Source organism: Cannabis sativa, chromosome 7, assembly GCF_029168945.1.
Source record: "Cannabis sativa cultivar Pink pepper isolate KNU-18-1 chromosome 7, ASM2916894v1, whole genome shotgun sequence".
NCBI classification, from domain to species: domain Eukaryota; kingdom Viridiplantae; phylum Streptophyta; class Magnoliopsida; order Rosales; family Cannabaceae; genus Cannabis; species Cannabis sativa.
This window is the reverse complement of record NC_083607.1, coordinates 4,054,619-4,078,360: the sequence shown is the minus strand read 5'-3', so window position 1 is coordinate 4,078,360 and position 23,742 is coordinate 4,054,619. Positions and strand designations below refer to the sequence as shown.

At 33.8% G+C, this 23,742-nt stretch overlaps 1 protein-coding gene across 1 annotated transcript; it reads left to right on the top strand.

The window, feature by feature from the left end:
- Window positions 1-20,933: 20,933 nt before the first annotated feature.
- Window positions 20,934-23,003, top strand: LOC115696991 (protein NODULATION SIGNALING PATHWAY 2). The gene is made up of 2 exons (XM_030623887.2): window positions 20,934-22,372; window positions 22,469-23,003. The coding sequence occupies exons 1-2, from the start codon at window positions 21,319-21,321 to the stop codon at window positions 22,786-22,788; spliced, it is 1,374 nt and encodes a 457-aa protein (XP_030479747.1). The 5' UTR covers window positions 20,934-21,318; the 3' UTR covers window positions 22,789-23,003.
- Window positions 23,004-23,742: the final 739 nt, after the last annotated feature.

Here is a 23,742-nt window from a genome sequence, read left to right as displayed (position 1 = left end):
CCAATAGCGAATTTTCTCGTTTTTAACCTTGGAGTTAAAATACTTGGTCACCTTCTTTTGATAAGCGGCCATCCGTATTTGGGACTCATCCGGAGTTCTTCGACTTGATCCGGAGCTTCTTGGAGCGGGGCTCGAATGGTGGCGGATCGTAAGTCGTCCTCCTGTGGGATGGGAATAATTTTTCCACCGGGACCATTGCTTCACAACCGTACGCCATTGAGAACGGCGAGTGACCGGTTGTGGTTCTGGGGGTCGTCCGGTAGGCCCACCATACCCTTGGCAATTCTTCGGTGCCGATTATTTTTACAAGCCAGCAGCTTCTTTTTCAAGGTGACCTTTAGGATTTTATTGACTGCTTCCGCCTGGCCGTTTGTCTGAGGCCGGGCTACCGCGGAGAAGCTTTTCACTACTCCGTGTTGGTTGCAGAAGTCAGTAAATTCCTCGCAATCAAATTGCTTTCCATTGTCTGAGACTATTTTGTGAGGTAAGCCGTATCGACACACTATGTTTTTGATAACAAAGTCCAACGCCTTCTTAGCGGTTATTGTCTTCATAGGCTCAGCCTCTGTCCACTTGGTGAAGTAGTCCACTGCTACTATTGCATACTTTACTCCTCCTTTTCCCGTAGGTAGAGACCCGATGAGGTCTATGCCCTGCACCGCGAAGGGCCGTGGGCTGGTCATCAGAGTGATCTCATTTGGAGGAGCTCTCGGTATGTTCGCGTACCTTTGGCACGAGTCACACTTTTGGACATAGTCTATACAATCTTTTTTCATTGTTGGCCAGAAGTATCCCTGCCTCAATATTTTCTTCGAGAGGCTGGGTCCTCCCGTATGATCTCCACAGAACCCTTCATGGACCTCCAGCATGATTTGTCTAGCTTCCGGGTCCGATACACACCTTAAATAAGGCATGCTGAGTCCTCTCCGGTAGAGAATTTGATCCATCATTACATAACGATGAGCCCGATATCGAATCTTTCGAGACGGTGCCCTCTCTTGGGGCAACTCACTCCGTGGTTATGTATTTTATGATGGGGACCATCCAGCTGGGTTCTTGCCCAACCGTTTGTGTGGTCTCTTTTATTTTGATGCTTGGCTCTGCCAAACGTTCCACTGGTACTACCCCCAGCTCTTCGATTTCGCTGTCCGAGGCTAACTTAGCCAGACAGTCCGCGTGAGCGTTCTTTTCTCGGGGGATTCTTTCTATTTTATAGTCCGTGAACTCGTGGAGCAGCTCTCGGACTATTGTTACGTACGCGGCCATCCTTTCGCCGCGAGTTTGGTATTCTCCGGAAACTTGGTTTACTACCAGCTGAGAATCGCTGTAGACTTCCACCCTCTTGGCTCCTACAGCTTTAGCCAATTTTAGCCCTGCTATCAGGGCCTCATATTCGGCTTCATTATTCGAAGCTGTGAAGTTGAATCGGAGTGCTGCCTGGAGCCGCAACCCAGTGGGTGATATCATAGCCACTCCGGCTCCTGAACCGTTTTCATTAGAAGCTCCATCCACAAATACTCTCCAAGTGGGGATGGGTGGCTCCGGTGTATTGGCTGTTGCCTCGGCTTCATTACATTCGGTGATGAAGTCCGCCAAGGCTTGGCCTTTTATGTAAATCCGGGGCACGTAATGTAAGTCGAACTGACTCAGTTCCATTGCCCATTTGAGGAGTCTTCCGGAGGCTTCAGGTTTCTGGAGAACTTGCCGGAGTGGATGATTGGTCAAAATTCTGATCGGATGGGCTTGGAAGTATGGTCTCAACTTCCGTGATGCCATCAGGAGGCAGAATACTAACTTTTCAATAACCGGGTACCTTGTCTCGGCCCCTACCATGCGTTTACTAACATAGTATACGGGGTGCTGAATTTTTTCTTCCTCCCGGACCAACGCAGCACTGACCGCATGCTCGGAGACGGCCAAGTAAAGGAACAAGTCTTCTCCAAGGACGGGTTTTGATAGGATAGGAGGTTTGGCCATGTGGTCTTTTAACCTTTTGAATGCCTCCTCGCATTCATCCGTCCATTTGAACTTTTGGCATTTCTTCAGTATGTTGAAGAAGGGTATGCACTTGTCCGTGGACCGTGAGATAAAGCGGCTCAGTGCGGCTACCTTTCCGGTCAAACTTTGCACATCCTTATGTTTTTTGGGGGATGGCATGTCCAGGAGAGCTTGGATTTTCTCCGGGTTCGCCTCGATCCCCCTTTGGCTGACTATGAAGCCCAGGAATTTTCCCGACTTGACCCCGAAGGTGCATTTTTTCGGGTTGAGTTTCATGTCGTATCTCCGGACGACTTCGAAACATTCCTCTAAGTCGCTTGCATGACTGTTGCATGCTTTGGATTTGACGAGCATGTCATCTACGTATACTTCCATGTTTCGTCCCAGGAGGCTTTTAAACATCCGGTTAACCATTCTTTGATAGGTTGCTCCGGCGTTTTTCAGTCCGAAAGGCATGACTAGGTAACAGTATACCCCCTTATCGGTCCTGAAGCTAGTGCACTCCTGGTCTGCCGTATGCATTTTTATTTGGTTGTACCCAGCATAGGCATCCATGAAAGATAGCAGTTTAAATCCGGATGTGGCATCCACCATCTGGTCGATCCTGGGCAGCGGAAAGCAGTCCTTTGGGTAGGCTTTGTTTAGATCTGTGAAATCTATACAAACCCGCCAAGTCCCGTTTGGCTTGGGCACCAGGACCGGATTGGCCAGCCATTCCGGATAGTATACGTCGCGGATCATGCTATTGGACAAAAGTTTATCCACCTCTTTCTCCAAGGCCTCGGCTTTCACCGAGTCGAGCGGGCGTCTCTTTTGCTGTACAGGGGGCATGTCCGGGTTGACATTGAGTACATGGGTGATGACATGAGGGCTGATGCCGGTCATGTCTTCTTGGCGCCATGCGAAAATGTCGATGGCGCCCTTCAGTGTTTTTATTATTTTATCTTTTTCCTCCGGATCTAGGCTTCTTCCTATCCGGAGTACCTTGGTGGAGTCGTCGTCGCACACTGGTATCTCTTCGACGTCCTCCATTGGTTCTACGACCCTTTTGGATCCTATGCGAGGATCCAGCTCGTCTTCTTCAGCCTTTTCTATTTCAGGGGGCCCCCGGACCATGAGTACTGGCAAGTGGGTGGCAACATTGTAACATTGCCTGGCCTCTCCTTGATTGCCCCTCACCGTTCCGACTCCGGCTTCCTGGGTAGGGAATTTTAGGCATAGGTGTCGGATTGAAGTTATTGCACCAAAGTCGACGAGGGCCGGTCGGCCTAAGATTGCGTTGTAGGCTGTTGGACAGTCTACCACCACAAAGGTGCAATACTTGAATGTGCTTTGGGGGGTATCCGGGCACAGGGTAACTGGGAGCCTGACTTTTCCCATCGGGATTAGCGTTGTCCCGTTAAACCCTGTGAGCTGCGATCCGCTAGGAAAGAGGTCCCGGTCGGTCAATCCTATCGCAGTGAAGGCCTCTTTGAAGAGCAAGTTCACGGAACTTCCATTGTCAATCAGGACCCTAGCCACCACTTTATTTGCAATGGGGGTCTCTATGACCAGCGGGTCGTGATGAGGAAAGCGCACCGTCTTGGCGTCCTCTTCCGTGAACGTTATGGGCTGGTCCATTAGCCGAGGCCTTTGAGCTGGGAGTTGAGTGACCTCCCACACCTCACTGTGTCTTGCGGCCTCGGCATATCTCTTTCGCTCCTTTCGAGTGTTTCCTCCGATATGGGGACCTCCGGAGATCATGGCTACCCGTCCATTAGGCCGGGGCGGTAGTCCGGGTATATGCTGGGCGTCACCTGCGGGAGCGGTGGAGGCAATACTCTGCCGTACCCCCTGGTGTTCCCGAAGGCATACCCCCTGCCACCTGCCCCGGGTTAAGGTGGGGTAACCTATTTTTGATCCACTCATAGAGGTGGCCCAAACGGATCAGATTCTCAATCTCATCTTTGAGATTTTTACACTCATTGGTGCTGTGGCCAATGTCGTTGTGGTACTCGCACCTTTTACTCGGATCTCTCCGGAGCCGTCTCCGTACAATGGTGGGGTCTCCGGTAGTGCGTAGTCTGCCTTGTGGCAAAATAGACACGTTCCTGAGAGTCCGTGAGCTCTGTGTACTGAGTGTATTGGGGTGTGTACCCCTTCTTTTGGCGCTTCTCTCCCGTTCGGGTGCTGCCCTTGGAAGACCTTTTGCTTCTCGACCCCTGGGTAGGGCCTGTCAAGCTAGCGGTCGGGGCAGCCTGTGAAGGAGCTCGTCCATTCACCCCGGACGGGTTGCCGTAATGGGAAGATGCCGGGGGCAAAGCTTGGCCCTGGCTGTATCCGGGAGTAGCAGAAAACTGTATGCCACTTACCGGAGGGGTCGCGGTCGGGACAGTACCCGAGGGCGATACTCCTGGCATGTATCCCGCTATCCGGTGGGATAATAGCCTCCGTAAGCCACGATCCGGGCTTCTTCAAGGTTAATATATTTTTGGACTCGCTTCGGAAGTCCCGAAGGCTAGCGGCGCCTTCTTGCGTAATTCGTTCCGAAGGGAGTCCCAAAGTGCGGATTCCTGCTTGGAGAAGCGCAAGCTGTTGTCCGTCGTCGACCTTCTTGGTCTTCGAGGCTTCCTCTCGGAACCTCTTGATGTAATTCTTCAAGGTCTCGGTGGGTAGTTGCTTGATGTTGGTCAAGGCACTAACCTCCAAGTTGACCTTCCTGGCGGCGACAAATTGTCTCCGGAAGTTGGTTTGGAGTTTATTCCAACATCCCACCGATCCTGGTTCCAATTTCTTGAACCATTCCTCTGCCGATCCGCTTAGAGTGAGGGGGAAGCATAGGCATTTGGCGTCATTGCTGACCCGCATGACTGTCATGACTCGGTTGAATCGTGACAAGTGATCACTGGGGTCGGAGTTCCCAGTATATGCCGCCATCTCGGGCATCTTGAAGTTTTTAGGGAGCTCCGCCTCCAGGATATGTTTGGCACAAGGCTCCCGGTCCTCACTGTCCGAGTCGGAGTCATCTCCCGCCACGCCTCCGGGAGACTCGGGCAATATCTTTTCGAAGGATGGCAAGCTCGCCATAATTCCTTCGTTTACGCACCCGAGGAGACTACGGGTCCGTATCTTTTTTGGTCAAGGTGATCCGGAGGTCACCTTGATTCCCATTGATTTGATTCCTCAGATCAATGGGTGGACATCTCTGTCCCCCTCTTCCTCTACCCCCTGGTTCCTGGTGCACGGAAACGCTTTTCCGGTCCCCTCGATCCTGAGGGCCAAGACTCCCTCTTTGGGGCTTGCCCCTCTGCGGACCTTTCCCTTTAGGGAAATCTGAGCGGACCTTACGCGGATCCTGCACCTTTTTCTTTCGACCGGGGCCAGAAGTAGGATTTTTTGTTTGGTTCTCCTCAGCAGGGTGCCTTATAGGGCTAGGTTCCCTAGGCCTTTGCTGCTGGGAATTAGGCGAAGACGTCGCTGGCTCCCCGTCGAGTCCAGCGGCCAGCGCCTTAGGATGCACGTGAATACCAGCTGCCTCCATGGCTTTCTGCATGGCTAGCATCACTTCATGCATTTTTTGATTTTGCACTTTCTGAGCTTCGATCTCAGCTTCATGATCGATAGCTTTTTGTCTGAGGAGCACCAGCTCTTGGTAGCTTCCATCATCATAAGCGTACTCGTCGAGGTGTTCCTCGTGGTTTTCATCGGGAACTATTCCTTCTTCTTCTTCCTCGGACTCCTCTGCTGCCCTTGAGGCTACATCTTCCTCATTGGGATCTTGAGCGTCTTCTAGAGGGCGAGGATGACGTGTAGCTCTTGTCTCCACCATTATCGTGGAGTTAAATGCTTGTTGTGAAGCAGCTTTCCTCAGCTCTCAATGAAAGCACCAAAATGTTGACCGAGGTTTTCGGCAACTGTTAAAATATAATTATAATAATGAGCTGTAAGAAAGTGAGATGAAGACTTTTTACGTGGTTGGGGCGTTAATGAGCCTTAGTCCACGAGCCACTGCTATTAATGGATGTATTTAATACAGATTCTACACTTGAGAGAATGTTTTTCTCTTAAATACAGAGAATGTTCTTGGTGAGTTTTTTCTCTTCTTGCTCTTTTGCAACCAAGATTCTCCGACCCCATTGAATGAGCTTTGAGGGGGTATTTATAGTGTTTTGGTGGGGTAATCCCTAGAATTGTTCTTACACATGTGTCTGTAAGTATCCATAAAGTTGGGCATTTCCGATGAATATACCATGGGTGATGCATGGTCAAATCCCTAGGTGCTGTAGGGCTTTTATGGAGAATGTCCTTTTTGTCTTATGATTGACATGACTCTTCGCAGAATAGCCGTCGCTAGACTTAAATGATCATTACTGTAGCGCTGCTGTTTGGGGGTTGTGCCGTCAGACTTTATTGCGTGTTACAGTCCCAACACGCTTCCTCCCATGCAGCATTAAATGCGACTTGATTTCTCGGGAGAGACCTGACACATCCCGGAGGGCCTTCATGCTATACTAGCTTCCGGGAGTAACTCGTACTCCGGGTGTCTCCTCCGGGACCCATGTTAATAGCGCTTCCTGGTGGCATAAAAAAGACTTAGCAAATCTTTCCAAGTTATCTGATCCACGTGTCCCCTCTTGACTGGTCCACGTATATTGGGCGAATTTTGGAGCAACAATAATAAATCAATGGGTAACATTAAACACTATATTGACTCTATTTCTTCTTGTTACACAGATTATGGCTCCTGCCTTCTTTCCCCTTCACAGTCTGTTGGGACTAAGGTTTGGTCTCCGCCGCCGGAAGATTGGGTTAAAATCAACTGCGATGTCAAAGTCGGAGGTGAAACTATGTGTGTTGTGGCGATTGTGAGAGACCATAACAAATCAGTTTTGTGGGTAGCGGCAAAAAGACTACACTTCTCTGACCCACTCACTGGAGAAGCTGCGGCCTATCTTTTAGCTATGGAGACGACGGTCTCTTTGCATCATCCTTTTGTTTTGGTGGAGAGTGATTCAGAGATTGTTATCAAGAACTTAAAAGGGGATGACTCCATTTGGAGGATTGAGAACTATGTGCATCAATGCAAGCTCCTCTCTACGTTTATGACTATTTGTAATTTTTCTTGTATAGCTAGAAACTGTAACTACGCGGTCCATAATGTGGTTAAATGAGCTTTTGCCAACAATGTTACGGGCATGGTAGAGATATCTACTATACCTGTTAATATCTTTTGTAATGACCATGAGTTCTAACTTCAATTTTATTTGTAAACGCATTTTTCAAAGAAAATGCACTATTATGGGAAATTATATTAAATATAGTTTGATGTAAAAATAATATAAACATATTGTCAAAAGTAATAATATTGTGATTTATTACAAATTAAATGTTGTTTTTAAATTAAAGATATTCAAAATCGAAAGTACATGTTGTAATTGCAAATACGTTCTATGATCCATCTAGAGTCATATATATTGACAGTGACAAATGTATATAAAAAAAAAAGGAAAAAAAAAAATCACTAACATATTAATTTTGGGGACCATAGAGAAAGCTACTCTTTTTTATTTTTTATTTATTTATTTTTTTTTGAGAAAAAAAGAAAACGTAGTGCAAAACTCTTCCCCATCCTTTCAGTCATTTTAATAATTACGGGAATTACGTGTTACTTATAGGAGTTTTATACTTCAGTCTTCCTTAATTGAGTTATCAGTAATCACTTTAATGGTTCACATCACACATGACATTAACTACAACAAGCTAACCTTTAGAGGGCAAAGTCTTTTTTAATCTTTTTAAGAAAGATTATGGTAAATTTCGAACTTTTGATCCAAATAAGTTAAAATGTCAATAAAAACAATCTCTACCACTATATCGACACGTGATTAAAAGCTACAACATATATGACACATTTATGCTGTCATTGGAATTTTTCTATGTGAACATATAATTACCAAAAATAATATCTTACACAAATAAGTTATCACTATCATAACAAAATTCCAAATTTCAAAATTAATACATCTGAACAAAACATTATAAATTCAAAATTTTCATATATTTTTTTTCAAATGGTGATTTTTCATATTTTGAAAAGAATTTTTTTTTTTATTTGTATCGTTTTTGTAAAATTTTTTTAAAAAAATATAGCTTTTTTTTTTCAAAAAAAAATTAATTTTGTAGGAAAAATCCAAAGAAAAATAAAAAAAAAAATTAAAAAGCAGTTTAAATAGCCAGTTGCATAGTAAGAAAAAAGGTAACCGGTTACCTTATATTATTTTTTTCATATTTTTTTAATAAGTTTTACCCATAAAATAATTATTTTTTGAAGAAAAAAAATTATATTTTTATATAAATTATATAAAAATTCATAAAATATTAATATTCACGTTTAAAAATAATATTTTAGTTTTTAATTATAACTCTCATAAGATACAATACTAAAGTAATTACTTTACTATAAAAAATATCAGGAAATGATCAACGATTAATTAATTTTAATTATATAAAAGAAGATGTTTCAATAATTATATCAAATATATAATTATTATGATTATGTTCATTTTTAATTATTAGATTAATATTAAATGGTTGTGATTAATAAATTATTTTGTAGAACTTCTAATAAATTCAAAGGTTGAAGAAGAGATGAGGTGTGGTCATGGTTAATTTGCAAGTCTCACACTCCTTTGTTTGTTGTCCTAATTAATTGGTTTTTATTTTACAAAAAAGGTTATATATTCTTTTAAAGTAAAATAGAGAATAGACTACTTGTATTTCAAAAGTAAAGAGAATATTTTTGTCTTTGAAAAAGCTAGGGTATTTGCCAAGTAATGCTAGTTTATAGAATATGCAATAATATCTAGCTAATATCTATATGAATAGGAAATATGCATTATTTTGAACCACAAAACAAAAACCAATGTCTTGTGTTGATTTTTGTCCAAAGGGGTCTTAAGAATAATCTAAAGCTTTGCCTAATTAAGGGTATAAGAGAGGGTTTAAAGTTCAAACATATTGATCGAGTGAATACATCCAAATGGAGAGATAACTTGTATAATTAGTCTTGTTTGTCCCTAGAAAACCCATATATATATCATACTATTAAAGGGAAAACTAATTATATTAGAGAATAACAAATGAGAAATTTACATGGTATACTAACTTTTGCTATATTTTTATAAAAATACTGACAGACGGTATTTTTTACTTTTTACTGTGTTTTTTATAAGTTTCATACTGCAATATACTGTGTTAAGTTTTCGCTGTTGTTCTACTGGTGTTTTATGTAAAAATTAATCTAAATTTCAATATTTTTGTAAATTTTCCTAACAAATTAACAAACAATGATACTAAAGCCCCATAATTCTAATTCTAATAAGAAAGTCAAGCAAAGCCCAAGCATTAACAAGCCAATGCCCATCAGGCCCATTGGACAAAACTAAAAATCATCTTTTCTCATACAAAATGGACTTTAAGGGTGTTCATTAAACCGCTTAAACTATTCGCACTGCATCGCACCACAAGAAAATACGGTTTGAAATTCTTTGCGGTGCAGTCGCGGTTTAAATTGCGGATCCCCCGTCCCAGGTCATGGGTGACCCCTTATATAGAGGAAAGAGTCGGTACTTCCCGCTTTAGGAGACGCGACCAACGTAGAGCTACCTCAACCGTCTCTTTGGTTTTCGAAGGTAGTTGAAGTCTGATTTTTTATGATAATATCCTGCTATTTTCGTGGATTTATAACTATCTTTGAGCTTCTTGTGGGATTTGAACATTTGAACTAGTAATTGACGATGAGGGTTTCCCAAGGGTGTGACACGCTCGTTGATCACCTTCGGGGATAAAAGCTAACACTTGGGGGCGACACGACACTCCCGAGATCCAACTTAAGGAGGGTGACAATCATCTCGGGGTGACCCCTTGTATGTTGTTAGTAGTCATAGTGTTATGTAGATGTCCTCATTTACCTTTGAGTGTATCCTTATGTCTATGGTCGGGGTAGTGCCATCTACCCCTTAGACTAACTTGGCATGTAGGTGTGTGGTGATTGTTCACCCCACCTACGAAGGTGTTAGTTCATCGTTTTTTTCTTCTTGGAGATGCCTACCTTACTCAAGCTAGGGGTAAGAGTGATCGTCTGACTTCTATTTTAACGGTCATGAACACCTTTCATGGTTAACGGTCATCCCAACAATCATGACTTTACATATTCTTCATTAATTTAATCCCGATATTTTCGTGCCACGTGTTGCTACTCTTAACACGTCATCATCGTTAAAATTTGGGTAAACACTTAACTCTTCCTCAAACTAAGCATCTCGATTATTATATGGTGTTTGGTTAGTGATTACTATTTTTGTATCTTACACATATTTTAAAACTTATATTCTACTTTAATTTTCTTATTCCCCTACAATTTTTCAACCATTAATGACATTACAAGTTTTTTCAAGTTAGTAACTTGTGAGGAATTATAAGTTACTAATCTAATTAACTTAGTTCTTTTTTCAGTTTAGTAAATCAATATCCATGATCTTACCAGCTTTATGTTTTTGATTAAATTAATTCCTTGAGTAGCGAGTAGCCATTAGCTAGGTACTGAATATATAACTAGTTACTAATTTTTAGGTTAACACAACCTTAGTAATTTTGTGTTGATAATTAATTAACACATAATGAAAAATTCAACCAAAATTAACATCTCTCATCACAAGAATTCTGACTCAATTACCATCTTAATTAAAAGTCTCAATAAATTGTTTTGGGGTGTGGGAGACTCCATTTTACATGAACAAATCTCCTCCTTAGTAACTAATAATGAGATTGAAAAGCTTTAATAATCTAATATGGATGAAACCATTCATTTCATTATTCAAAATTTATTCCCAAGATAACAAAACTAAATAAAACCATTCAAAATTCCTTTTAAATATTTCTTGGTCAAATAAAATAAAGTAAATTATGATATGACCTAATTAAAAAAACATTGAGAAAATAATAATAATAACAATTGAATTTTTCTTTACAGAAGAGCATAGAAAATAAATAAATAAAAATGATGATAATTATCACATAAGGATCTGATGATGTGATCTGTTTTGTTTAGTTTTTCTTTCATATAATGTTAATCATCTCAGTTTGATGATTTCATTGTTTAGGAGAGAGAACATAAACAGAGATGATTATTGGATTGTATTACATTTAGAAAGATTTAGAAGAGATCTGCCAAAGTTGAAGAGGCAGCAGTTGAAATGAAACCCCATGAAAGTGAAAGAACATATATGATATATATAATATACACATAATGTATAGGGTCTAGGATAAAACTTGGGCTTGGGCTTGGGCTTGGGCTTGGGCTTGGGCTTGGGCTTGTTAGTAGGGGAGCTTAACTGGGCCTGGGACTAAAGAGGAGTAGGCTGCCTACGGTGGAATACAATTTTGAGAAATTTTCATTTTTATAAGCTTTTAAGCCTACAAATTTGCAATATAAAGTTATTTAAGAGCTCGTTTGAAACGCTATATTAGGGTCGCATTGTATTGTATTATATTGAATTGTATTTGATGTAAAACTATATGTAGTACTAACTTTTATGGACACCTAAATATATAATATTTTAGTATAAATTAAAGTTTAACATAGTATTATATAAAAATATAATATATAATCCAATTCAATATCATACAATACAATACGACCTAATACGACGATACAAACAAGCCCTAAGTGAATGACATGTTTACTAATAAGTAATGAGAATCAATGATAAGATAGTCATTCTCTTATATTTTTCGTTTACTAATTTTATTAAAATTAAAAAATGGAGAACTTGATTAAATAAAGGATAAAGAAAAGGAATAGTTCTCCACCAATTTTCTAAGGAATGTCATTCAGACTAATAGATTTTATTTATTTTTATTTTATTTGTTAATATTAAATATATAATAATAATTTTATCTTTTGAAATATGTCTTTACAAAATAACTATCGTATATTATAGTTCAACTCAAAGGGACAATTTAGTCAATTTAAGTATTCTGATTACGTTTTCTAATAAAATGAATAAGATAAATCATTATTATTTTATTTCCAAACAATTTTACTAAGCAACATATTACAAATTTTAATTCTGATTATTCTTCATTTACTCCATTATATTTTTCTATTAATTTATTCAAATTCTGAATATTGTATAGTAAACGTGTCAAAACAAGTTATCCTTACTTGTTTTCTAATAAAATAAATAAGATAAATCATTATTATTTTATTTCCAAACAATTTTACTAAACAACATATTACAAATTTTAATTCTGATTATTCTTCATTTACTCCATTATATTTTTCTATTAATTTATTCTGATTCTGAATATTGTATAGTAAACGTGTCATAACAAGTTATCCTTACTTGTTTTCTCATATATATATATATATATATATATATATATATAAGATAAATCATTATTATTTTATTTCCAAACAATTTTACTAAACAACATATTACAAATTTTACTTCTGATTATTCTTCATTTACTCCATTATATTTTTCTATTAATTTATTCCGATTCTGAATATTGTATAGTAAATGTGTCATAACAAGTTATCCTTACTTGTTTTCTCATATATATATATATTTATATATATATTTAATTTTTTCTATTAAAATAACTTCTTAAATCTAAAAAATAGTGAGAATTCTTGATCCCTCTCAATTCAAAAATTATTTGAATTGATGTCCTTTCATTAAAATTAAGTCCCCTTAAATTGTATTGGTTTAGCCTAAAAGTTTCATTTCAATTAGATTATTTTGGTTATTCACCATGTACGAAGAACCCCGCTAAGCATTAATGGTTGAATAGTTAAAGTGCCTAAATTATAATTGGTGAATTCGTAGGTTCAATTTCTACTGGATGCACACCAATGAAACCCTCCAATAAGTCTATTTGTAACGCCTGTATTTTATATTTAATAAACTTAAAAGTTAATTTTAATAATTTATAGCTTAATAACCATATGGGTCGGGATCCCGAGTATCAAAATACAAGTTAAAAGTATTTTACTAATATACACATATAATATTTTTTTTTTAAAACTAACTCGCTAAAATGCAACCCCAAAATACAGACTCCCAAAATACTAAAAGACCGAAACCCTCCAGGTTGCACTGCCGCGATATGTACAATCATTGCCGAGTTCCGCCTCACTGTTCCTCCAGCTTTGCTTTTCCTTTACCTACACAAGGTAGCAAACTGATGAGTCAACAGACTCAGTAAGATATGCAAGAAATATATATAAAAGTATTGCAATGCCGGCTTTATGATTAAGCCGCGCTGAGCTCAATAACCAAGCTCACCAAATTGTTAAGAACGTTCTTAAGGGAAGTACGACTACTGTACCAAATGCACTAAAATACCAAAATCTGTACTTGTGTTGGTAGAGCCCTAACTGTACTCCCGGGAGTTACTAGGTGTTGTACCACGAACACGACGTACCCTTGGTACTCGTGTTGGTAACACTGTAACCACATTTATAAACAACACTATACTAACACTCTATAAATCACATTTAAACTAGTGCTAGTAGTGCAATATGTAAACAAGCATATATTCTTATATATATTCTTACGCTATCTTACCTTGTTCCGTGCTCAAGTGTGTCGGTCAGCCTGAGTGGAAACGCAGCTCGACGTTTTACAGGGCCCTAAACCATAGTTTTCAAAATTCGATGAGAGTTACGCTAAAACACACAACGGGGATTTAATATACAACCTAAGCTTAACCCTATCGATAATTAGGATGCCAATACCCTAAATTACACAAAACCGAGAAAAACTAAGGCTCGGGAAAAAGCCCCAATCAGCAGACCGGTTCCCAACTGGAACCCCAGTTCCTGGGTACCAACTGGTCGACCGGTTGCTAGAGGCTTCTCAGAACCGGTCGACCGGTTCTGAGCTGGGAACAAAAATTCAATCCCCTTACTTCAAATCAATTCCAAACTTTGCAATAACTTCCAGAATACCTATATGCACTGTAATAAACCAAATCCAAGCAACAGAATACAACAATTCATAAAAAATCTCAATTCACCATTAGAGCTCCAACTTGAGCTCTAAAACTCTAATTCTTTCACAACCTCACAAAAACTAACTAATTCAGCCCTAATCATTCAAAACAATCAACACCTAACCCCAGAAAAGAGAAATAACCAACAATAAACTCACAGCCCTATTAAAACCAAAACTACTCAACAAAACTTGAACTAAAAGGTAAAGAACAACAAAGAGAGCAAGCTAGAACACAATACCTTGAACACAAGCTCCCACACCCTTGATTACCTCTGAATTCAACTAAGAAAACTCAAAACCTTGGCTGAGAATGAGTGAGGTTCGAAGGAAAGAGAGAGAGAAAGAAGTGTATCAACTTTTCTAGGTTTTCCTTTTATTTTTCTTTAATTAACTTTAACTAAAAGAGAGAATATAATCAGCCCCTAATTCCACTACAAGACAAACTTCAATGAAGAGAAAGACCCATTTAACCTTTGACCAAGTTAACAAAAATAAAAACTCCCAAGGGTAATTTAGTCACTTTCCAAACCCCGAAAATTCCAATACCGCTAAAACCTAACAATGATACTCCGATATTATTCTATAACATATAAAATATGACTCTCTAAAGGCCCAACGTCGCTGTCCACAGCTTCCGAACACAATCACAGAAATTGGGTAATTTACATTAAATAGCATAATAACATATATATAATATTAAATATATTTCCAAAATTTATATTTCATAATTATTAATTAATCTCATACATAAACCTTAATTATTTAATAATACAAGGTATTAATCATATGCAGTCTTTACACTATTAGAAATTTAGAATTGACTCATCAATGGAATCTCATCATCCACATATATATATGAGTAATTTGCGGTATAAATATTTAAGTTTAATTTCCGATTACAAGTAAATACATAAGTTTAATTTTTAGCGGTAATAATACTTAAGTTATATTTCTAAAACTTTAGGTACCTAACCATTAAGTATCAAGTCATTATCCATGTGTCATTTTCTTATTGGTACATTTGAATTATTTTTCTTAAAAAAACAAAAATTTAATGACCTGGACTAATTAGAGATTCTCACGTGGCAATTTATTTAACACTTAACATCTAAGTACTTATAGAAATTCCAGAATTATAACTTAGGTATTATTACCATCGAAAATTAAATTTAGGTATTTATTTGCAACCGAAAGTTAAACTTTAATATTTATATCGCAAATTACTCTATATATATAAATCAATGGGACCGTAAAATTTGTATGTTATAATACAGTTTCAGGGCTTTTTATATACCATTAGGAAATTTACCGAAAGTACTTAAAATTACATTTCTTTATATTTTACGGATTTTTTCTTTTACAAGTTTTTCACTTGTATTTTTTTTTTAAAAAAAAACAATGTTGTGTTCATGTTTTCCCGTAGCACCGACGTAAAAATAATATTATTTTGAAAACAATGAAAAAACGATGATTTTGTAAAAAGAAAAAATATTGTATATTTGTATTGTAAAAATTCTATCATTTTTAGATGTTTATAAAAATATTCCTATAAATTTTATAAATTACAAAAATAGTGTAAGTGTAACAATGAAAAAACAACATCCATGCATTCTTTTATACAAATAGATATAAATGTTTTTGTTGGCTAGTTATCTCTTTCAATCCTCTTTGGCATTTTCTTTTAAACAATTGAGGAGTTTCAAAAATACAAATTTCACCATATATTAAACTTATTTTAGGTCTTATTAATTTGTACCTAACACTCTTTCTCTCACTCACTCACTACATTATGAAAATATATATAAAAAAATATATTTTTTTTTGCTTAAACAATAATAAATCACCTTGATAAGATTCTGATTTCATGCAGTTTTTAAACTTTCATATGTTGATTAGTGAGTTGGCTGTTTCTAATATCCCTTAATTTGATGAATTTATTAATCAAAACAGATAAAGACTGCAATGTATTTTTATATAAATATATCAAATTAAAACTTAAAAGCTTTTACTTTATCCAAAACCTAATTTGTCATCTCATCCCTCCTATAAAAAAAAATAATTATTATTATTTTGTAATATTGTAATTAATTATTTTCTTATTATTACTTTATTTTGAATTTTTTTTGTCTTCTAATAAAAATAATAATAATATTACCTTTAAAATGTGAAGACTTCCAAATGTTATGTTATGATATGGAAAGTGATAGAGGGCTTGACAAGCATCATCATTGTTATAATTTGTTGTATTCATTGACTGATTTAATGGATCCATTTGTATTGGATACCATAGCTTAGTCCTATACCCAACAATATATAACCAATTTTCTTTATTTAATTTTTTTACTAGTTACCAATAGAGGACACTGAAAAGGATATATATAGAATAGGATCTTGATAATTTTGCAATTTTTGTTTTTACTAAATAAATTATGTAGTTTCTTAATTTTTGGATCAATTTATTAATTAATTTTTTGTTTCAATTTCAATTTAATCCACTTTTCTCCATTGACATTGAAAGTTGAAACTTGAAAACATTTATATATATATATATATATATAATATTCATTTAAAGTTTCTTTAAAGAGAAGTTGAATAATTGAACATGCAATGAATAAACCAATTGTTTTCTTGAATAAACTAATGTTTCATGGAGAAAAGAGAGTAATAATCTAGTAGTAATAAAGAATATTTCTTTTATTAATTAGAAATAATAAGTTAATTATAGTGTAATGCAAAAAGAAATAATGTAATATATTAATTTATATATATTAATATCTAATATCTAATATTGTTAATGTTTGTTTAATATTAAAAACCCCTCCAAAAATGAAATCCCATTTTGTGGCCTCCAATGCAGGAAAGTCCATGATAGTCATCACTAACAAGTCATCCTAATTATATAACTATATATGTTGAAATAATGGTGACAAATTAGGTAACAAAATAAATTAAAAAAATATATTAATTATGTCATTTAGTGGACATAAATTATATGAGAATGTTTATTATATTGGATTGTATAGAGAGTCCATGATGACTCAACTATCTTTTAATTTTACTCATATAGTGGTCTAATAAAATATACCCATGTATGTATTTAATTTAATCATACATATATTATAAGGACTTTTACACACAAATATTAAATTTTGAGTAAAAGTTTATAATTTTACTGTCATACGAATTTTTTTACAAAAATACTATTATTTTATAAAATAACCGTATAACAACAATACAGAACAATTAAAACAATAGTGGAACAACTAAAAAATAACCGTAAAAATTTAACACATTACAAAATATAAAACTTACATAATATTTTTGAAAAAAATTCTACTCCACAGTAAAAAAATTAAAAAAGTTAAAAATTTCATTATATAGAGTTAAAATTCCTATGTTATATTTGTTTATTTTGATCGAGTTCTATTTTAATTTTAAATATGTTATATACATATAAATAATTATGACAAATTTAAACTTGTAATCTAAAAATTCATGACACAAAGGTGAGTAATTGAATAGATTAGTCATCATGGTTATGATAGAAAAATTGAATGTGTTTTACATGAGTATTCTATAATATAAACAAAATGAATCTCATAAAGGGGATGAAGTTCATCCTAATTTAAATAATATGTATAGAATAAGATTAAGAAGTTGAAGACAAACAATAAGACAATCGTTAATAATATTTAAAAATTGTAATTTGCATGAAGTTGGATCAAACTCTCTGCCTTTAATTGGTATTCTTAATTCCTTAATTTGTTATAAGGAATTGTTTTCTTTTGAAGATCCTTTTAGTGTTTTATATACATATGGGTAGTTATTTTTTGTGAAATTTTTAAGAAAATATTATTTTTTATATTTTATTTATAATTTTACAGCTTAAAATTTTTAATTACGAAAACACTTTTGTAAAGCTTTAAATTACAAAAATACGTTTTACACAATAAAAAATTAAAAATAATGAAAAATCAACCTTACAACAACTAAAATAAACTATAAAATAACCAGAAAAATAATATCATGACAACTATAATACATTTATAAATAAACTCTAAATAAACGGTTTACTATTTTTACTGAAGAGATTTTTTATAAATAAAAAAAATTAAAGAGTAAAAATGTTTTTTTTTTTTTGTGTTGACGTATTTTTGTAATTATTCATGTATATCAAAAATACATAATTCTGTAAATAGTGTAGCTTATGCACTAAATATTTTTCTGTTGGTAAACATATTTGAATAAATGATTGTCCTAATAGTTAATTTTAGTTTGAATGAAAACTTTATTTATTTATTTTTTAAATAAACAGTCCTTAAACGAGAACTACCACAAATGTTCACATTTTTTGTTGACAAATATTTCATTAATTCTAATAATATAATTAAAACCATGATTAAGAGTGTGATGACACTTACCTAATTAAACATATTTGATGCAAAGTAGTATACGTGTTAATATATGGACACAATTAAATACAAAATCTGTTACTTTCATGTTTCAAAAACTAGCATCATGCATACTCTAATATATAAATATATATATATATAGAAATAAATTATGTCATTAATTAATTCTAATCGTAATCTCTTTAATATTATATAATATCTTTGGAAATATTCTTGATAATGCTAAGTTTGAAAGTTGAAAATAAGAAATATATAGTTATCACATAACATTAAATTAACATGATGATAACATAATAATCGTGCCTTAATGATTTGAAAGAGATTATTAATCAATTAATTTGAAATATTTAATAGACATTAATACATTTTTTATTGATAATAATAGATATAGATATATATATATATCCAAATTGTACATCATATTCAAACATAATTAAGATTGTTTTGTTACTTATTTAATTCGTGGATTTTTTTGTTGCATATGGATCTAATTATTAATTTGCCATTAGAAAAATCTATTAGCTAACTTCAATATGTTTTTGAGTCGTAGGGGCTAATATTGATGATAATCCATACTCATTTTTGTGTAGATTTATACAGATTTTTAGATAAGTTGAGTTGATTTTAATTTATATATTTCTCAACATAAAATATTGTGTAACTATTTCATAAATATATATATTTTTAAAGAACATATCTTAAATAATAATCTTGAATAAATAAATAATGGAATAGTGGTCACTCATAGCAAAAACCCAGAAAATCTGCACAATAAGAGTAAAAAATTAAGAGAAATATTTTAAGATATAAATATAAAAATTTATATTAAAATAGAGGTATAAATGCAAAATTTACACACAAAAAAAAAAAAAAATCATTAAAGTGTAATAAAACATACATAATTTTTACATTTAAAATAAATAAATAAAAAACACAAATGGGATTATGGAGCTATCCGTGTTTGTCTCATTTTTCGGTGATGGTCATAAACAATTAAACATAGCCTAACAGAATAGTATTTTCACTCATTTTTCTCATAAATATAATATCTCAAGAATGACCATCACCGAAATTCAAATTATTATTATTAAATGACTATTTTTACTCATTTAATAATAAATATTTTAAATGAGTATTATTATTATTTTAATAATAAATATATTAGTTTTTTTAAAATAATAATAATAATATATTTATTATTAAAATTATTATTATTATTATTATTATTATTTAAAAAAAAAAAACTAATGGAATAAACTACCACACTAGAACCCTCACATATCTCTCCTCTTAGGGAAAATTAATATTTGAAAGTGAAAAAAATAGCCTTTAATATATATTTACTTTACTCAATTCTATTCCCCAAATCAATATATAAGAGTTAAAATAATGAAAGAGACTAAACACCTTTTTGAACAACATAAAAGACAGCATAAAACTAATCTTAATTAATCTATTACTTAATATATGTATTAAGTTTAAGAGAAAATAAATGAAAATTTCCTACAAAATTGTTTGACCATTTTCTTCTTGTCCTTTCTTAGGAGAAAAAAAAAAGGATTGACAATCTCAAGGTTTTTCAAGTAAAATTTTCTCAAAAGGGCTCTCACAAATTGTGGTATTTGCATAAAAGGGTCACTAATAGTCTCTACCTTATTATTTCATATCATTTGGTTGTTTCTAGTTATTAACTCTTAGCATTAGAAGTTAAAAGAAATTTTTTCATAATTGATCAAAATTAAAAAAAAAAATTACAAATATACGTCAACACAAATTTTTTTTACTCTTATGATTTAATTTTTTTTACTTACAAAATACTGACTTTAGTGTTTGATATTCCTTTTTATTTATTTATAATTTATCTATAATTGTCATGAAGTTAGTTTTCAAATTATTTTTAGTAATTTTTTTAATTTATTATAATTATCGTAAGGTTGATTTCTCGTTATTTTCTTACTTTTCTAAAAAAAAAATCATATTTTGTAATTTTAAAACTTTAAAATTATATTTTTTAAAATAAAAACTTAATTAATAAAATTATAAATAAAAAATTAATAAATAAATAAATAAATACTTTGAGACTATTTTCCTTACAAGTGAAAGGCAATTGCATTAAAAAGACACAAATAGTTATCTAAGTAATCTTTAGATTAAAGTATATTATTGTTCTTGAAAATAAAACACTAAAAAAATATTTTTGAAAAAAACCCAAAAAATTAATCTCTTTTCTTCTTTCATTAATTAATAAATAAATAAAAATAATTTGAGAGTATTTTCCTTACAAGTGAAAGGCAATCGCATTAAAAAGACACAAATAGTTTTCTAAGTAATCTTTAGATTAAAGTCTATTATTGTTCTTGAAAATAAAACACTAAAAAAATATTTTTGAAAAACCCCAAAAATTAATCTCTTTTCTTCTTTCATTAATTAATAAATAAAAAAAAAAAATTGAGAGTATTTTCCTTACAAGTGAAAGGCAATTGCATTAAAAAGACACAAATAGTTTTCTAAGTAATGTTTAGATTAAAGTATATTATTGTTCTTGAATGAATAGAGATTACTTGTCATATAAGCCAACATTAAGAAGTTGCCAAAAAAGTTGAGAAGCCTGAGCTGGGAACCTTGATAAAAGGTAGGAGGAAAGTTAGTGAAAATGATATGTTAATTATTTATTAAGATAAGATAATGACTCCTAATTCTTTCCAATTTTTTTATACATAAATAAATTTCCATTTCCTAATTAATTTGTCATTACATTGTTTGCCTAATTGAATATAAATACTCATATAATACTTAGCCAAGAAAGTAAACTCCAACACCAAAGTCTTTTATTTCTTCTTACATTTTTAGATCACCAAATTCAAAACATGATGCAACAAGAGCTATTTGAGTCCTCTTGGCCACTAGTCTATCATGACATGAATAACAATTCATGTTGGAACAATAATAATCAAGTTGAAGAATATTGTATGGAATTTGATGATCATCAGTCCTTGCAAGTGTTGCCAATGATGGAAGATTTTCCAATGGAGTTATTGGAGCAAGTGTTTGAGCCTCAATTGAGTGGCGAATTCGAGGCTATTTATGGTTCTTTAATGGAGGATGAGAGTGTTGGGAGTCTTCAATATTCAAGTCCTAGCTCATCAACATCATCATCATCATCATCACCATCCATAGTGGATGTAACTTCAGTCCAACCAGTACTATTTTTGCCTGAACAAGACATGAAGATCGAAAACGAGCTAGGCTTGTTTCATCTCCTCAAAGCATGTGGTGAGGCCATAGAGAAAGAGCAGAGTGAGCTAAAGGATGTGATTTTGAGGCGAATCGGTGACAGAGTCAGCCCTGTTGGAAAAGCTTTGGAGAGAGTTGGTTTCATCTTATCCCAACAAATTGACACTAAATTCATTGATTATTTAATCCAAGAGTCACTCAAAAACTCCAACCCTGCATTCAAGGCCTTTTGCCAAATCTTCCCTTATGTCAAATTTGCTCAATTCACAGCAAATTCAGCCATCCTTGAAGCTACACCAGATGATGTTGACACACTTCACATAGTAGATTTTGACATGAGAGAAGGGCTGCAATGGTCTCAAGCTATTGAGGCAGCTTCATCGCGATGGAAATCGTTGAAACTCACTTCAATAAGGTTGGCAAAAGAAGAAGAAGAAGTTGATTTTGAGCAAACTAAGAGGCAACTTCTTGATCATGCTAGCTCCTATGGTCTAGAGCTAAAGATTCAACAAATTGGGATTGAAGATTTAGTTAGTGAAGTAAAAAAGGGAAAGAAAAGGGGTTGTGGGAAAGAGTTTTTGGCCTTTAATATTGCAGTTGGAATGTCACACATGAGAATCACAAGAAGTAGAAAGCTTGTTATGGAGTTTCTAAACTTAGCCAAGGATTTGTTATCATCAAACAAAGGTATAATAGTTTTATCAGATGGTGAGCCTAGTGAGAATCTTAAGAACAGTACTAATTTCACTCAATTCTTTGATGGTCATGTGTTGCATTACCAAGCCTTGTTAGACTCTATAGAGTCAACTTTCCCAGCTCATCTCTCAGAAGCAAGAATGACAATGGAGACTCTTTTCGTGGCGCCTTTCGTCTCTTCTTCGGTTTGGTCACAAAAGTGGGAGGAGATAAGAGAAGGGTTTCATCTCAAGGCTGAGTTTGGCTTGAAGGAGTGGAGGTTGAGCAATGAGAGTTTAATGGAAGCTAAAGAAATGGTAAGTGATAATAATTGTTATGAAATTAGGAGTGAAGGGGTCAATGGAAATGAAGCTAGCTTAAATTGGAAAGGAGTTCCTTTGGTTAGAATATCTGCATGGACAAACTAAATCTAGAAAATACTTACAAGTATTTTCTCTCTGCTATTTTAGTTAGTGTAAAATCAGATTTGTAAAAATATAGTTTGAGATGCTTAAATTTTGATTTGTGTATATAAATTGATTGTGTTTTGTTGTAGTTATGTGTAGATAATATTATTGGCCCAATTGGCATATCAATGTATTTTTATGCAGTTATTTCACTCATCAGAAGAACAGCTTTAACACTTTCTTATGAGCTATTATTCTTATAGATTAATTTTGAACCATTATGGCTAGCTATTTTAGGTCTCCCAGTGTTAATATTATTTTTTTTAATTTGTTTGGGCTCTAAAATTGATTGTGAACATAATATCAAAAATTGCCAGATACACTACCAAAAAAGTTCCCTTTATTGGATCAGTGTGAAGAAAATTAAAGGTTATGTTTATACTCAATGTATAACACCTCATATAGTGTCACCACTAATTTCTTTTAACAATTCTTTAATGAAGAACATGGACTAGTAAAATAAAATAAAATAAAATTTATTGAATAAATATTATTTTGAATCTTATAGATTTGACTCTCTATTTTCTTAATGACAATTCAGACTGTATAGTTTTTAAAATGGTACAAAATAAACTATAAACTTAATTTTTGTCAAATATTTTTTTATATAATCAATCTGAAACTAATTTTTAATATGAATAGATGCAAAACGTATATCAATTCTTGTCATAACACTTTTAAATCTGGTTATTATTAAGTTTTAATTTAACAAAAATTAAACTCACGATCTATTTTGTACTACTTTGAAAAACACAAGGTCCGAATTGTAATTTAATAAAACAGAAAGTCCAATCGATAAGTTTTGCAAAACATAAAGTCTGAGATAGTATTATAAGAAGTTTGTATGGTGCACCCAAAAAAAAATGGTCCAATGATGCACCTCTTATTATTTCGGTTTCTAGAAAAAAGTTAGTC

What these genes read in the sequence shown, in the direction of transcription:
- LOC115696991 (XM_030623887.2), top strand. Translation starts at nt 21,319, where the DNA reads ATGATGCAACAAGAGCTATTTGAGTCCTCTTGGCCACTAGTCTATCAT. An exon ending in TTTGTTATCATCAAACAAAG is followed by an intron (nt 22,373 to 22,468) that starts GTATAATAGTTT and finishes TGCATTACCAAG; the next exon opens with CCTTGTTAGACTCTATAGAG.